Source organism: Lutra lutra, chromosome 1, assembly GCF_902655055.1.
Source record: "Lutra lutra chromosome 1, mLutLut1.2, whole genome shotgun sequence".
Taxonomy (NCBI): domain Eukaryota; kingdom Metazoa; phylum Chordata; class Mammalia; order Carnivora; family Mustelidae; genus Lutra; species Lutra lutra.
Window position 1 is genome coordinate 84,843,892 of NC_062278.1, and position 15,152 is coordinate 84,859,043.

At 37.8% G+C, this 15,152-nt stretch overlaps 1 protein-coding gene across 1 annotated transcript in view; it reads left to right on the plus strand.

Moving 5' to 3' along the window:
* The window catches only part of RSRC1 (arginine and serine rich coiled-coil 1), a 434,436-nt gene extending 423,364 nt beyond the window's left edge, over positions 1-11,072 (plus strand). Inside the window, exons 9-11 of the mRNA XM_047727597.1 lie at positions 1,530-1,636; positions 9,708-9,860; positions 10,520-11,072. Of these exons, the coding sequence (XP_047583553.1) occupies positions 1,530-1,636; positions 9,708-9,860; positions 10,520-10,612 (353 nt within the window). The 3' untranslated portion in view covers positions 10,613-11,072. The remainder of the gene's footprint in view (positions 1-1,529; positions 1,637-9,707; positions 9,861-10,519) is intronic.
* Positions 11,073-15,152: the final 4,080 nt, after the last annotated feature.

A 15,152-nucleotide genomic window follows, 5' to 3' on the forward strand; every position in this document is an offset into this window, starting at 1 on the left:
ATCACGATCGACAAGTAAAGGGGAAAATTAAACATTTATTCTACCTTTCCTGTACAAACTACCTCACAGTCAGTAAGAGAAGTTCTTCATAACAGAGGAATCAGAGCTAATAAATGCAGGGAGAATAACAGAATTAGAAAAATCACCCATTTTGCAACATCTCATGAAATGATGGCTCTAATCAACAAACATTAATGTCTGCTGAAAACGTTAAGTGAGAGGTTGATGAAGAACTTTATAATAGAGTCAGGCCGACATCACCTTGGACCCACTGATCAATCTTAACATCCTTAAAATTGGGAGAAACACATCCCAATACGGTGTAATGAGAATTACACAGCATCACCTATGATGTATCCTTGACCGAAAGAAATTGAACCTGAAGTAATCCAGCCTCTAGATCTAACTATTGGTTTACACGAAATTTGAGGAATAGAGGAACATGTTAAATTACATCATGAGAATAAAATCAGCCAGATCTAGAATGTAGAAAATTTTCAAATGTGAATAATCTATTCCCTTCAATATATAAATGGCAATGGAAGGGACAAACTGAAGACAGTCAGTCATTAAAAGGGATTTAAGATACTTAACAATGAGGTCTAAGGTGTGGACCTTGTTTGGATCCTGTTTCTTGTACTTGTAAAAAAACTACTTGTAAAAAAGACATTTTTTTTTTTTTTTGGACAATCAGTGAAAATTAAACATGAACTGTATAAGATGATATTAAGGCATTATTCATAATATTATCAGATGTGAAGATGGTATTGTAATTAATGGTATTGTAATTAATACTGTTTGGTTTTTTTAAGTCTTTATCTGAAATGCCTACTAAATATTTAGGGGTGATATAGCACGATGTCTGGGAGTTACTTTTGAGTACTCCAGGTCTACCCAAAAAAATGAAGTGAGGGGCAACTGGGTGGCTCATTGGTTAAGCCTCTGCCTTCAGCTCAGGTCATGATCCCAGAGTCCTGGGATCGAGCCCAATGTCATGCTCCCCACTCAGCGGAGCCTGCTTCTCCCTCTTCCTCCGCCTGGCTCTCTGTCTACTTGCGCTCGCTCTCTCTCTCTGTCAAATAAATAAAATCTTTTTTAAAAAAATGAAGTGAGGATGAATAAATATGAAGTAACAGAGTTCCTGACTATAGAAGCTGGGCTATAGGTGCAAATGGATTCATTGTGCTGCTAATTCCTTTTACATGTATTTCCATGATAATTTTTTTTTAATATTTAAGGCCCTCCCCCAAGATTAGCCCAGATTAGCTTGGATCATTATAGCATTGCCTTCTCAGCAATGTGTTATTAGGTTTTAGGTGAGAGCCTTGGTGTGTAGGAATGTGATATTTGCGGATCTCAAGAGGAAAATGGTTTTTTGTTAGAGCTTAACTATAACATCTTTTCATCCAGTTAAATTCCAGAAGTCATAAAAATTACTTCATAGAAAGAAAGAAGCTTGCTTAGAATAGTGTTGTTAACAAGCTTACACACCAAAATATACTGACATTATACCCCCCCCTTTTTTTTAGACCAAGCCACCCTGGTCGAACAAGTAAAAAGAGTAAAAGAAATTGAAGCCATTGAAAGTGATTCTTTTGTTCAGCAGACATTCAGATCAAGTAAAGAAGTCAAAAAGGTAAGTTTTCATCCAGACATTATGAATAAGCCTTTAGATTCCCACTGAGGAGATGCTTTATTAATGGATTTTACTTAAATGTAAGTGCTTCTTCTAACAGATAGATGAAGTAGGGTGAGCGAGTGTCAGCGTGTTATTGAGAGAGAGAGAATGAATCAGTGAGAAGCAGTTCAAGTTTAACTTGTAAAAATATATCTGATGCCATTTTTATTTTAAAATTCACTGAGAAGACAAAGTAAAATGTCAACAGTTCAAAGCAGTAATATGCATTTCATGAACATATAGTTTTCTTTTCAAGTGTCTGCATCGACTTTTTGAATTGACACTGCTAGAGAAAAGTTAGAAGAGAGCTTTAACCATCAGATTATTACCCAAATAGTAACACGTATCTACACTCTCAGCCCAGATGGGTATCACTTATTCAACTCCAGTAAAAGTTTTGATTGGCATTTTATTTCTGTTGAATATTGCATATATTCTTTCAATTATTATCAGGGCCGCCTTTAGGAATCTGTTCCTTTAGTCGGAAAAGGCATTCCACTGTAAGATGCATGTATTCTTTAATAACATACATGTAATGAAGACATGGTATTATTACCACTTATTCAAAAATATTCTGTATCTGTAAATATATTAATGACTGTAAAGTATCCTGCTGACAAATTTGTCATAATTCATCTAATTTTTTCCTCTGATACTAGATATTTAAGTAGTTGTAACCCTGAAGGTATGACATACATGTTTGTAAATATCCATTCTTATCCCCTTAAGATCAAGTTTTTCAAGATGGAGTTATCTGCTTAAGGTTAATATTATTTATTTTCACACATGTTCCCAAAGTCATCCTCCACACACACTGTCCCAATACAGATTCTGCCCACAAGTACAAGGAGATGTCTGCCTCTCACACCCTGGTTAACACCAAGTCCTTTTTCCCATTTACTGACCTGATAGATAGCCAGGTGAAAATTGACCTTCTGTTTTCCTATTAGCATTTCTTTTATTGCTAGTGACATGAACATCTTTTCAGTTACCATATACATTTTAAATCTTCCTGGAGAGGTGACTTGAGCATGTGCTGCGCGCCTGGGTACACAGCACCGGCCAGCCCTGGTTAGCCATGGTCCCTGCCTTCGTTTGCCGATTTCATTTGAACTTTCTATAGTGTACCAACACGACTCCTAAAAAAGGGTGGAACTGTAAAATGGACATCCATAAGTATAGTTGCTCATTTTATTTAATACCTTACTCTTGAATATCTTACATATTAAAAGGTCATTCATATGTCCTAAAAGAATTGTAATTTACTTTCCTAATATTTGTTTTCTGAGGTTCACCCTGACTTCCCAGGTCTCACTGGACTCACTGAAGATAAACAGCATTTTCTTTCTGTGGAAATACTTATTCCTCTCTAGTTAATACACCAGGTTTTCCACTAAACAACTTTTCCTCTTTTGATAGTAATTATTAATAATAAACTTTTTTGGGGGTGCCTGGGTGGCTCGGGTCAGTTAAGCGGCTGCTTCCAGCTCAAGTCATGATCTCAGTGCCCTGGGATCGAGTCCAGATCTGGCTCCTTGCTCAGCAAGGAGTCTGCTTCTCCCTCTACCCTTCCCCCCACCCCACTTGTAATCTCTCTCACACTCTCTCAAATAAATGAATTCTTTTTAAAAAATTATTAAACTTATTTTTAATTCAATTGTTTTCCCTCCAAGATACTGGCAGCTCTTCCAATAACTAGCAAAACCAGCAATGAACAAGGAAATTGATCAGAAGTGTACCTGATATAGAGGAAAGAGGGTGGAACTTAGGACTCAAGGGGATGTGAGTTTGAATTTTAACTTGCAAACTTCCTGCCATGATTTATGGTCTTTAGCAAGTTTCTCAACCTCTTCAGCCCTCAGTTTCCAAATTCATAAAATAGAACCAATAACACCTACTTTTTGGAGTTGTTGAGGAATAAATATAATGAGTATCAAATATCTAACATGGCTCTTGATCCAATAAATGCTTATTTTTAGATAACATACTCTAGCATCTAAATTGTTTTATATCTGTGCACATTCTGTAAATTAAGCATAGTGCTTAAAAACTTCTACTATAGGTTCTCATTCTGTCTTAAGTATCAACACCTTATCCCATTTACATTTTTTAATCTTCCCCTAGTTTCCATGCTCACCAGTAAGGCAGACCTGTTGTTGAAAAACACAGAAAATCTTTAGATCTGATTTTACCTTGAAAGTCTTTTGAAAGGTATAAACGTAATAATATCTGTATATTTCCATTACAGAATTAATAATGTTTTCACCTCACTGCAGCCACTAGAAGAGTTTTAAAAGATTATTTCCCATAACATCTGAAGGTTATTTATCTTAAGCTAACTGACTAAATCCAAGGGAAAAAGTCTTCTTCCTAAATCTCTAACAAAACCCAGTATAGTTAAATGGCTTTCCATGGGACCAGTATAAAGGAATTTCACCTATATATCTGAGCAAAAGGACCATCATTATTAATTATTTTAATAATTAGTTTCTGTTTTAGTTTTCATTGCCAAGTTGGAATTTTCTCTTACCTTCAATACAGTTTTTCTTGCACTTCTAATTCAGATGCCACCATAAGGGATAGGGAAGACTAAGATGAAATAGGGGCCTCCTGGGGCACCTGGGTGGCTCAGTTGGTTAAGCATCTGACTCTTCATTTCAGCTCAGGTCATGATCTCAGGGTCGTGAAATCAAGCCCCACATAGAGCTCCACGCTCATCAGGGAGTCTGAGATTCTCTCTCTTTCCCTCTGCCTCTCCCACCTTGCACGAGCTCTCACTCTCACTCTCTCTAAAATAAATAAATAAATTCTCTCAGTTTCAAAAGGAACATTCATGAATCTGTGTGAGAGCAACTCATCTACTGTTTCAGCTGTCTTTTAAAAGAGGTGCCCCTTAACAATAATTCACACAAAGAAATAAAATCAATTCTGGAAAGCCTTGAGCTGGCTAGTATGATGGAGAAGCAAAAGCAGCCTAGAAATACTAATGCAGCACTGTGAGCTGAGCCACTTAAAAATTTATTTAATTAAAATATTTTACCAACATCTTTATTTCTTTCCTCTAAAATTAAAACCAAATAAAAATAAATCTTGGGTTTAGCCGTTGGGAAGCAGTGGTCAAAAACATGAGATGTACGGTCAGACAGATGTGGGTTCAGGTCTGATTGTGCCATTGACTGACTGTGTGTCCTTAAACCACATGAGAACCCCATGGCTCTCTTATCTTAAAAGGAGGTAATAACCCTGGCAGAAGTTTTTATAAGGATGAGCAAGTTACTTTACATAAAACAGTTAGCCAAGTGCCTGACACTCAAGAAATAAAAGCTGTTATTATTCTTTCTCTCCCTGCTTCTGTTCCACCTCTTCCTCTTCCTGAATGCTGAGGGCTGCATTTGGCTATGGTGTTCTTTTTTTTTTTTTCCTTTTTAAGATTTTATTCATTTATTTGACAGACAGAGATCACAGTAGGCAGAGAGGCAGGCAGAGAGAGAGTGGGAGAAGCAGGCTCCCCGCTGAGCAGAGAGCCCGATGCGGGGCTTGATCCCAGGACCCTGGTATCATGACCTCAGCCAAAGGCAGAGGCTTTAACCCACTGAGACATCCAGGTGCCCCTGGCTATGGCATTCTTAAAAGGAATTGGAGATGCAAAGATTCTCATTTTGGTTGGGTCACAGCTTGTTTTATGTAATTTTTTATGGTTTATAGACCCTAAAATTCTCATTGGAGTCTTGGTGACCTATTGTATTACTAAGCAAATAATTAAAAAATTTACTTCACAGCTTACATAGTAGCTTACTGGTTCAGTGTACAGACAGAAGCTTCGGGCCAGTTTGTTTCAGCACAGCATTCAGAAACATTAAAACACTAACCAAATGATGTAAAACAATGTTGTAACATAGCCCCACCTTGTTTTTTATATTTAAATAATTTAAAGTGACTAAAATAATAATGGCTACCATTAATGCTAGACATTTAACATATTTATCTAAAATCCCAGTAACCTTTATTTAAAACTAAGCAAGCTAAGGCTCAACAAATTTTAGAACCCATGGTCAAGGGAGCCTGGGTGACTCAGTGGGTTGAGCCGCTGCCTTCAGCTCGGGTCATGATCTTGGGGTCCTGGGATCGAGTCCCGCATCGGGCTCTCTGCTCAGCGGAGAGCCTGCTTCCCTCTCTCTCTCTCTGACTGCCTCTCCATCTACTTGTGATCTCTCTCTGTCAAATAAATAAATAAAATTTAAAAAAAAAAAGAACCCATGGTCAAAGTACTAATAAATGACAAGAAAGAACATTCACACAAAATTGATTCAACCCCAGACCCCGTGTTTGTTTTTAGTCATTCGGTGTCTCTCATAATTGTGAACTCAATGCACGTTCCTATTGACGTATAAAGAAAGCATGCATTCACTAATGGGGGAATATGCTAAAAAAAAAAAAAGAAAAAAAAAGACAGGGGCGCCTGGGTGGCTCAGTGGGTTAAAGCCTCTGCCTTCAGCTCAGGTCATGATCCCGGAATCCTGGGATCCTGGGATTGAGCCCCGCATCTGGCTCTCTGCTCGGCAGGGAGCCTGCTTCCTCCTCTCTCTCCACCTGCCTCTCTGCCTCCTTGTGATCTCTGTCAAATAAATAAATAAAATCTTTAAAAAAAAAAAAAAGAGAGAGAGAGAAAATGGCATTTACCTTAGTGAATGTACAACAGTCTAAAGTATTAGCCATCCAACACTGGACTTTTGTTAGTCACTGCATTTCAAAATGATCAGAAAAGCAGTGATGGGCCAACAGTGAATAAATTTACACTCAACTGTAATATAAAACAGAAGGCCAATTTATTAGTTTAGAAAACGATATCCCTTTCCAGTTTCTAAAATGTCTGTGTCTGCAATATAAGGTAGCAATTCAGGATGCCCAAGAAGCTGAATTATTTATCAGGAGATTACTTAGCAAAGGGAGGTAAATTATCTTGAGGACCATTTCATCCAGATCATGGGGAGATAGGGGCTATCCCTGATGCATAGCAAAGACTAACTCTCTTGAGGACTAAGTTACTGATGACCCAGGTTTCAACATGTTTCTCTTCTGGACAGCTCTACGTACACTGGCATAAAGTTTGTATCCCTGAAAAAGGCTTCTCTATACTCACAACCCCTTCAACTGATAGTGTTCACCAGTGTGAATTCCACTAATTAAGCTAAGGAGCTGTTACCAGAAAGTGGCTATTACCAGCAACATTCTAGACATTGTGTCTCTGTCAACACATATCGATTTAACAGGTTAACTCTCTGCAATCATCTCTCTCTTGTGTGAGTAGATAATCTGATAGCCTCTGCTAGATCATCAGCTTCAGGAACCAAGATGCAGTTTGTTTCCAAACTGCTGTCACAGATAAGCTTATTGCCAGTTATTCAACCCTGAAATGCTTGTAGCTGGCAGATATCCACCTATGTTCAGAAAGAGAGTAAATAACCTTAAGCAGCAGTGTCTAACTTACTCTTTTTTCCTTGGAAGTCTGTTTTTGAAACAAGTTTTCCAGTCCAAACCACCAGGTGGCAGTGCTACTCAAAGCCAGATACTTGATAGTGGCTCTGTTGAGTTTTTTTTATAGTCAAAATTTCTCCAGCAGTTTTCCTCACTTAAAGAAGCAACTGATGATTCTTGTCATATATTTTTTAACTACCCATTTAAATAATAACTTCCATGCTCTGATCCTAATCTCTGAAAACTTTACCTGAAATGTGTATAAGCACTTCTGAAAGAAAATGTTAATGTACTGTAGGTAAAAACAGAATGAGATCGTTCACTGATATAATAGAATGTTGTACCTCTGCCACCTGAATATGTGCGATCCACATCTTTGACAACAAGAACAACAGCACTCTGCAATTCTTCGAGGCAGTTCGATACTGCCAGTCTAAGCCCCATCAAAGCACAGCTAAGACAGGCAGAATGACATGCTCCTCTATTCTCTGATTGCAGCATAGACTACCAAAAAAATGATGTCTGGACCTCATTAGATTAGCATACTTCCCACCTTTCCCTATTGCAGAGTGTTAGGCTTTACTGATCTACGTCCTTGGTTTTATAAAGGGTCAGTATAATATCACACAGGCCTATAGACCTTCTCGGCCCAGTATGTTGGAGACAGAAAAGTTTGACACCTGGTGATGGAGGTGGGGGGGGGGGGGGAGTACTGGCTTCAAAATACTAGAAGAAAACTGCCAGATATAACGGTTATGTCTTTAAGTATCTATATGTCCCTTGTTAAAATTTGCGATTGTCTTTATTTTGATATCTATTTGTTAGTAATCTGTAGGTTCCATTAGCAAAATGTAATCTCCATGTGGTACAGAGAACATACCTATTTTACTCTCCCTTGTGTACCCAGTGCTTAGCAGTTAGTAGCATTCAATAAATACTGAAAACATGGAATCCAGTTCTAAGATAAATCATTCTAAGAAAGGATTAACTAATTCATATAGATTTCATTTTCTAGGTGTTTTTTCCCAGTGACATCTGTTTTACCCTTCACTCAGAGAAGTGGATGTTCAGAAGTAGCTAAATTAAAAGAAAATGGTGGTTCAAAAACTACACATATAGAACCAGTGGGTGTAGAAAAAAGGTTGAGTGGTGGAATTAATCTCCCAGTCATCTTGGGTTATTTTAACTTCCGATTTCAGTTTCTCGTCTAGTCCATTTCATGTTATCCCTGCAGCCTCGCTGCTAGTTAGCCACTTTCCTGGCCTTTTCCTTTCTCAGATAGGGAGGCATGGGATTTAACCCAAGAGAGCGCAACATTGCTGGTGTCTTCCAGGCAGCAGCAATGATTTACCAGTCCTCATGTCTGCAGCTCTGAGCCCAGTGCCTGGCCCCTTGTATGGCCCCTGAATGATGGAATATCATTCAGCAATAAAATGGAATGATGTACTGATACATGCTTCAGCCTTTCAGGGGGGGGGGGGGGACCTTGAAAGCATGCTCAATGAAATAAGCCAGTCACAGAAAACAAAACAAACCAACAACAAAAAAAAATTACCTAATGTGGGGCACCTGGGTGGCTCAGTGGGTTAAAGCCTCTGCCTTCGGCTCAGGTCATGATCCCAGGGTTCTGGGATCGAGCCCCACATCAGGCTTTCTGCTCGGTGGGGATGCTGCTTCCTCCTCTCTCTCTGCCTGCCTCTCAGCCTGCTTGTGATCTCTGTTAAATAAATAAATAAAATCTTTTAAAAAAAATTACCTAATGTATGATCTTTTGTGTGAAGTGTCCAGAATAAGCAAATCCATAGTGACAGAAAATAGATGAGTGGTTGCGTAGGGATGGGGAGGCTGGGAGAAATGGGGATTAGCGAGTACTAATGGGTATGGGGTTTTGTGGGAGGAATATGAAAATGTTCTGAAGTTGCTTGTGGTGTTGGTTGCAAAACTCTTGTGGATATGCTGAAGGCTATATGAATTGTGATATGTGAATTATATTTCACTGAGGCTTTTATTTAAAAAGCAAAAACTAAACAAACTTTGAATTTGCTTTTCACCTCTAAAGAGACCAGATGAATGCTGGAGCTTTGTTGCTTGTTTTGACTAATAGAATTTAGATTTATGAAATATGTTTTTCTATAGATAGACTCATACATCCCAATTTCTCAAGAAAAATATGCTTATATAAAAAAATGATCAACATTATCTCCATATTTTTTGTATTTGTGGTCTTGTTTTAAGAATTGTTTCTTATTCAGTCACCCAGGGTCTTTTTATCTCAAAGAGACTAAATGAACAATTACTATTCAAAATAAAAAATATTGTTAAGGCAAATTTTAATTCATCTTGTGATCTAATTAATGAACTATTTCTGTATGATGTTTCAGTCCATGGAACCTGGTGAGGTGAAGCACACAACTGTGACATCAGGACCAGCAGGATCTTTTTATCTCAAAGAGACTAAATGAACAATTACTATTCAAAATAAAAAATATTGTTAAGGCAAATTTTAATTCATCTTGTGATCTAATTAATGAACTATTTCTGTATGATGTTTCAGTCCGTGGAACCTGGTGAGGTGAAGCACACACCTGTGACATCAGGACCAGCACCAGGAGCTGCTGACCCACCCAGTAGTGAGAAAGAAATAGATCCCAGCAGCATCCCCACAGCCATCAAGTACCAAGATGACAATTCTCTGGCCCATCCAAATGTAAGATCTTTAGATCAGAACAATGTCCACTGAAGTCTAGTTGACTGAAATGAGTTTAAACTGTTGTTATTTTGTGCTGGTGACAAGAAGCCTATTGGAAGCAATGGATTCATATGTTCCTGTTGGCTAGAAATAGGCAGCTGACCCCTGTCCCTTAGAGCAGTTACATGGATTTGAAGCCTGTATGAGCCAAATCATTTTGTCTGACTTTTAGAAATATTCTTTCTATGCTTAACAAAAATAAGCAAAAAAAAAAAAAAAAAAAAAAAGAAGTTTGGCTGTTTTTTAAATCTAGCATTAAAGATCTAAATCTGTCTGAGCTCTAGTTGGTTCATTGAATTGAGCCTGTCATCGACATATTTTGCTCTCTGCTCTGAAGTCGTGGCATTCCACTGTGTCTCTGAGAGAGTATGTAGGAAATAAACTTCACAAGGTGCACCATAAAATTGTTAACAGACAATGTTGATATTAGTCAGGACTTTCTGAACATTATTAATTCCAAATAGATTATCTTCAGTTGAGAAGTCACCAAAAGTTTAAACAGTATCCAAATCTTGTGCTAAAAGATGTATTCTGTAAAGGTAATTTATGTTGCATAAGGGCAAATCCAAATTATTGGCAAACAGTAACATTTTTTCTTTTTCTTTTTCTTATTTCAGTTATTTATTGAGAAAGCCGATGCTGAGGAAAAATGGTTCAAGAGATTAATTGCCCTCCGACAAGAAAGGCTAATGGGTAGTCCTGTGGCCTGAATAATATACATATGGTTGAATTAACAGTAACATTGGAAATTTAGGTTTTTAAATCCCAATATTAACTTTTTACTCTTAAAAAGCAGTTAGCTGATAATGTAAAAAGGTACTATTTCATTCATTTCTCATGTAGGCTTGAATATTTGCTGATTTGAACTTAGCCAAACATTGTGAATATTAAAACTAGTGTAAAATTTAACAACGCATGAAAATGTCATACTGTTAATAAAAATAACAGTGGTAAAATAAATGATACACAGTAGTATTTGAGTAAAATTGGAAAATATCAAGTCATCATTTAAAGACACAATTTTGATTAATCATGCATATGTAAGAATCAAACTATATGCTATCCATGTGAGATTTCATCTTCCATGTATTATGAAACCATTTTGAGTCTTTTTTTTCACCTTATTGTAAAAAGCAGAATAAAAAGCACTCCAAACAATCTAAGCAGAATGAGCATGTTAATCTTAAAGGAAAAACATATTTTTTAAAACATTTCTTGAAAATTAAATAAATTGAAAATTTATTACTTAGAGATCAGCATTTACTAAGTGTTCCTTTTAAAAATATTAGCAGATCCCGGCTCATTCTTCTAGAACTGTATGTTCATACTAGACCTCATCAGTTGACCAAATACCCATGATGGGGAAATCATTTCTGAGGAAACTGGTGAAAGCTCTCACTTCAGTCTTACTTACCCAACTGCTAGTCCCTACAGAGAAAGCCAGCTAATTGTAATTTTGATAAGGCTATCTGTCATTGTAGAATACCTTTCTCCAGTAGCTGAATGAAAATCAACCATGCTTTCCATACTAAACATGCCAGAGATGAGGATTTCTAGGCCTTGCAAAACTAGTTTTCAACAGCTGACATGAATATTTCCCTTCTATTTTGTTCTGTTGTCTGGTGTCACTTAATTTGGTCTCTGTGAAGACTGTGCCTCAGAATACAGTATAAACCTGAAAAGTTTGGGGGCGAGGATTACCAATATGTAGGACAATTTAAAGCCATCTTTGTTGTATTTCTGAAACTACTAAAACTCTAATTCCTATAAAAATTTTAAAAGTAGGGGTGCCTGCATGACTCAGTCAGTTAAGCATCTGCTTTCAACTCAAGTCATGATCCCAAGGTCTTGGGATCCGCGTCCTATATTAGCCTTCCTGTTCAGCCTCTCCCTCTCTTGCTCCCCCTGCTTGTGTCTCCTCTCTCCCTGTTAAACAAACAAACAAACAAACAAATAGATCTTTTAAAAAATAAATAAAGGGTGCCTGGGTGGCTCAGTTGGTTAAGCGTCTGCCTTCAGCTCAGGTCATGATCCTGGAGTCCCACATCAGGCTCCCTGCTCAATAGGAGCCTGCTTCTCCCTTTGCCCCTCCCGTCTCTCATGCTCTCTCTCTCTCTTTCTCTCTCCCAAATAGATAAATAAAATATTTAAATAAATAAATAGATTTTTAAAATATAAAGATCCCAGTTGCAAAAAGTATGGAAAATAAGCTGATGACAAAATACTTGTTTTATACAAATACTTGTATAAACATGGTTCACATTCTAAGTAGGTGCTAGTGGTCTTTTCTTCTCTTTTCTCTTCTTTTTTTAGCTGTAAGTGAAAGTGCCCAGCATAAACTCAGGTTCATGTGATCTTTAGTAAAGATACATACATTTTTAGTGACTAAAGGAGGGATTACAGTTTTTGAAATATTTTGTAGTTCATTCCTTGCATAACTTGTAAATGGTAAAAGGACTCTCACTCCTTTGGAAAGTATATTTTACAAGAATATGGGTTGTCATTTGGTCCACTAGTTTATTCTTCAGTGAACCTGGACTAGGCATTTTTTTCCAGTATGCCTAACGCTCCTTACTTATAACTAGTGAAAATATTGTGATCTGTGTTAATTATATTTAACACCAGTGTTCCTTTATGGCAAGTAGCCCAAACACAGAAGTTTAAATTACAGTTGATTTGTATTTTAAAGCTAAATTTTTCAAAGACATGGAGAATCAAGTTGTTTTTTAATTCACTAAACTTTAGTCCCTGCAGGAACTCAATGACTATTCTCCTCCTTCCTGATTTCCAGTATGATTCATTTTAATATATCATTAACTTCATTTACCTACATTCCTGTTGAAGACTACAATATTACCACATAAGCCAAATCAAATTTAATGAGAAAGGCTTCAGAGAACACTATCAAATATATCACCATACTCAAGCTAGGTGATGCATCCTGGCCTTCTTTAATATCCTAATGTAATGAGTCTATAAAACACAACAATCCCTTTCATGTCACTTGAGTAATGATAACAATTTGGACTTACATGAGACCTTGGTGTTTATTGAGACATTGATTTCATACAGAATGATGAGTGCTCGTAATATAAGTTGGGTTTTCATTTCTGACTACATTCTTTTTTTTTTTTTAAGATTTTATTTATTTATTTGACAGACAGAGATCACAAGTCGGCAGAGAGGCAGGCAGAGAGGGAGGAAGGGAAGCAGGCTCCCTGCCCAGCAGAGAGCCCGACGCGGGGCTCGATCCCTGGACCCTGAGACCATGACCTGAGCCGAAGGCAGAGGCTTCAACCCACTGAGCCACCCAGGCGCCCCATTTCTGACTACATTCTTAGGGAAAATGGAATAAGAGCATCACGTCATTACCCTGCTTCACTTTAGCATCCTCACCGATAACATGAGGATGCTAAGAGTGGACCTGCCTTCTTTGATTTTTCGGCAACATAACATAAAAGAATGCCCTTCATAGAAAAAGTTTTCTGTGTATGCCAAAATAACATTTTAGCATGCTAGCCAGCTTAAGGAAATATGGAACAGATAGTTGCATGGGTAATGGTGTGAAAAGCTGCACCCCAACATCGGTTACTCCTTATGTATGCGCTTGAAATGCCGTGGTCAGTGGACTCTATCCCACCTTTGTCCCCAGCTCTCCCTGATCTCCCTCCCTGCCAAGAACACAGGAAACCCTATTTGCTCTGCAGTTAATGACCTATACCATCTACTTACTTGAGGGATCTCAGGTTTTCTTTAGTCAAATTTGCCCACTTATTCGTTAATCTTTTTTTCAATACCTGTTTGTCCTGGGCACCATATGTGCAGTTGAGTACACACAGGTGAGTCTAGTGGGGATCCTGCCTCCAAAAGGTCTAGTTATGAAGCTCAGACATGTATATGACACAAGAAATATAATACTTAGTGGCAGAGCAGAAAACACAGTGGCAGTGAAAAAAGAAATTAGTCCAAGTTAGAAAATTAAAGAAGTCTTCATGAAAGAAATCACAACTGATGAAGACCTGAAGAAAGATGGCTCTGGAGCCACAAGGACTCCCAGCCAGCCAGCCACCTCCATCTTCCTAATAGTTGCCCTGGAAGGTTGGGAACTATCTAACCCATGGAAGTTCTAACCCAGGGAAGAATCCCTCTTGCAAAAGACCTAGGTGGCCCTGCCTCTCAATTTTATGAAAAATCCAGGCAAAATTTGAGGTTTCTGGTTACCCTTTGGCTTTCTCTGACCATTTCTACCTTTCAGTGGAGAATTGGATAAATAAGCCAAGCCTTCATTTGGCCACTGGTATCAACAGCCTTGTATCACTACCAAGATGACATGAGCCGAGACATGCAAAGAAAACTGAAAGGAGACTTCCAGTACCTCTGAGAGCATCATGTCTGGCAGTAAGGCCTTGCACAGCCATGTGGATCCCTCTGCATTCCCCCGATACGCTTTGTTTTTCCACTGTGTACTGTTATAGAAAGCATTATTTGGAACTAAAAGATAGAGTCTTGTCTGGTTAGATCCTACCCCAAATTTTCCTTTCATTTGGGGATCCAGTGAAAATCTTTAAGTGTACAAATAAGATAGTGATAAAAGCTGGAAACAGAACAAGACAGGTGACATTTTTGGTCACTGAACTATGGATAAATTGATCTGGAATTCTTGTACCCATGTTACTCCTTCCCCCATTTCCCTATTCCCAAATTCCTTTTGAGTATTACAGAAGGAATTTTATTTATTTAAGAATTATTTCTTCTAGAGAGAGCAGTGGAGAGAGGGAGAGAGAGTCTTAAGCAGACTTTGTGCTGAGCATGAAGACCCTGAGATCACGACCCTGAGCCAGAACCAAGAGTCGGATGCTTAACCAACTGTGCCACCCAGGTGCCCTGACAGAAGGAATTTTAAACAAGCTCTTGGCCATTACTCAATTGACATAGTACTCGAATTATTTAGACAGTGTTTAAATGCCATCCTTTAAATGTAAGCTTAACTCCTTGGAACTCCATTCTGGAATAATGAAAAAGCACATCATCTTCATAAGAAAATACTTGAGTCTTTACCACAGAACAGGAGTAAAAATAAAGGTAAGAAAGAACATTTTGTGAATTCTCTAATCATTTTCATCTTTTATTACAGGGGTGGACATTGGTCAATATATTTAACTGGTGGGTTTTTCTAAATCAAAACACTCTTATCCCTATTTCCAAGTTATTTTTGGCTATCATTGTACACCCAGGATCTAGCCCATTCCT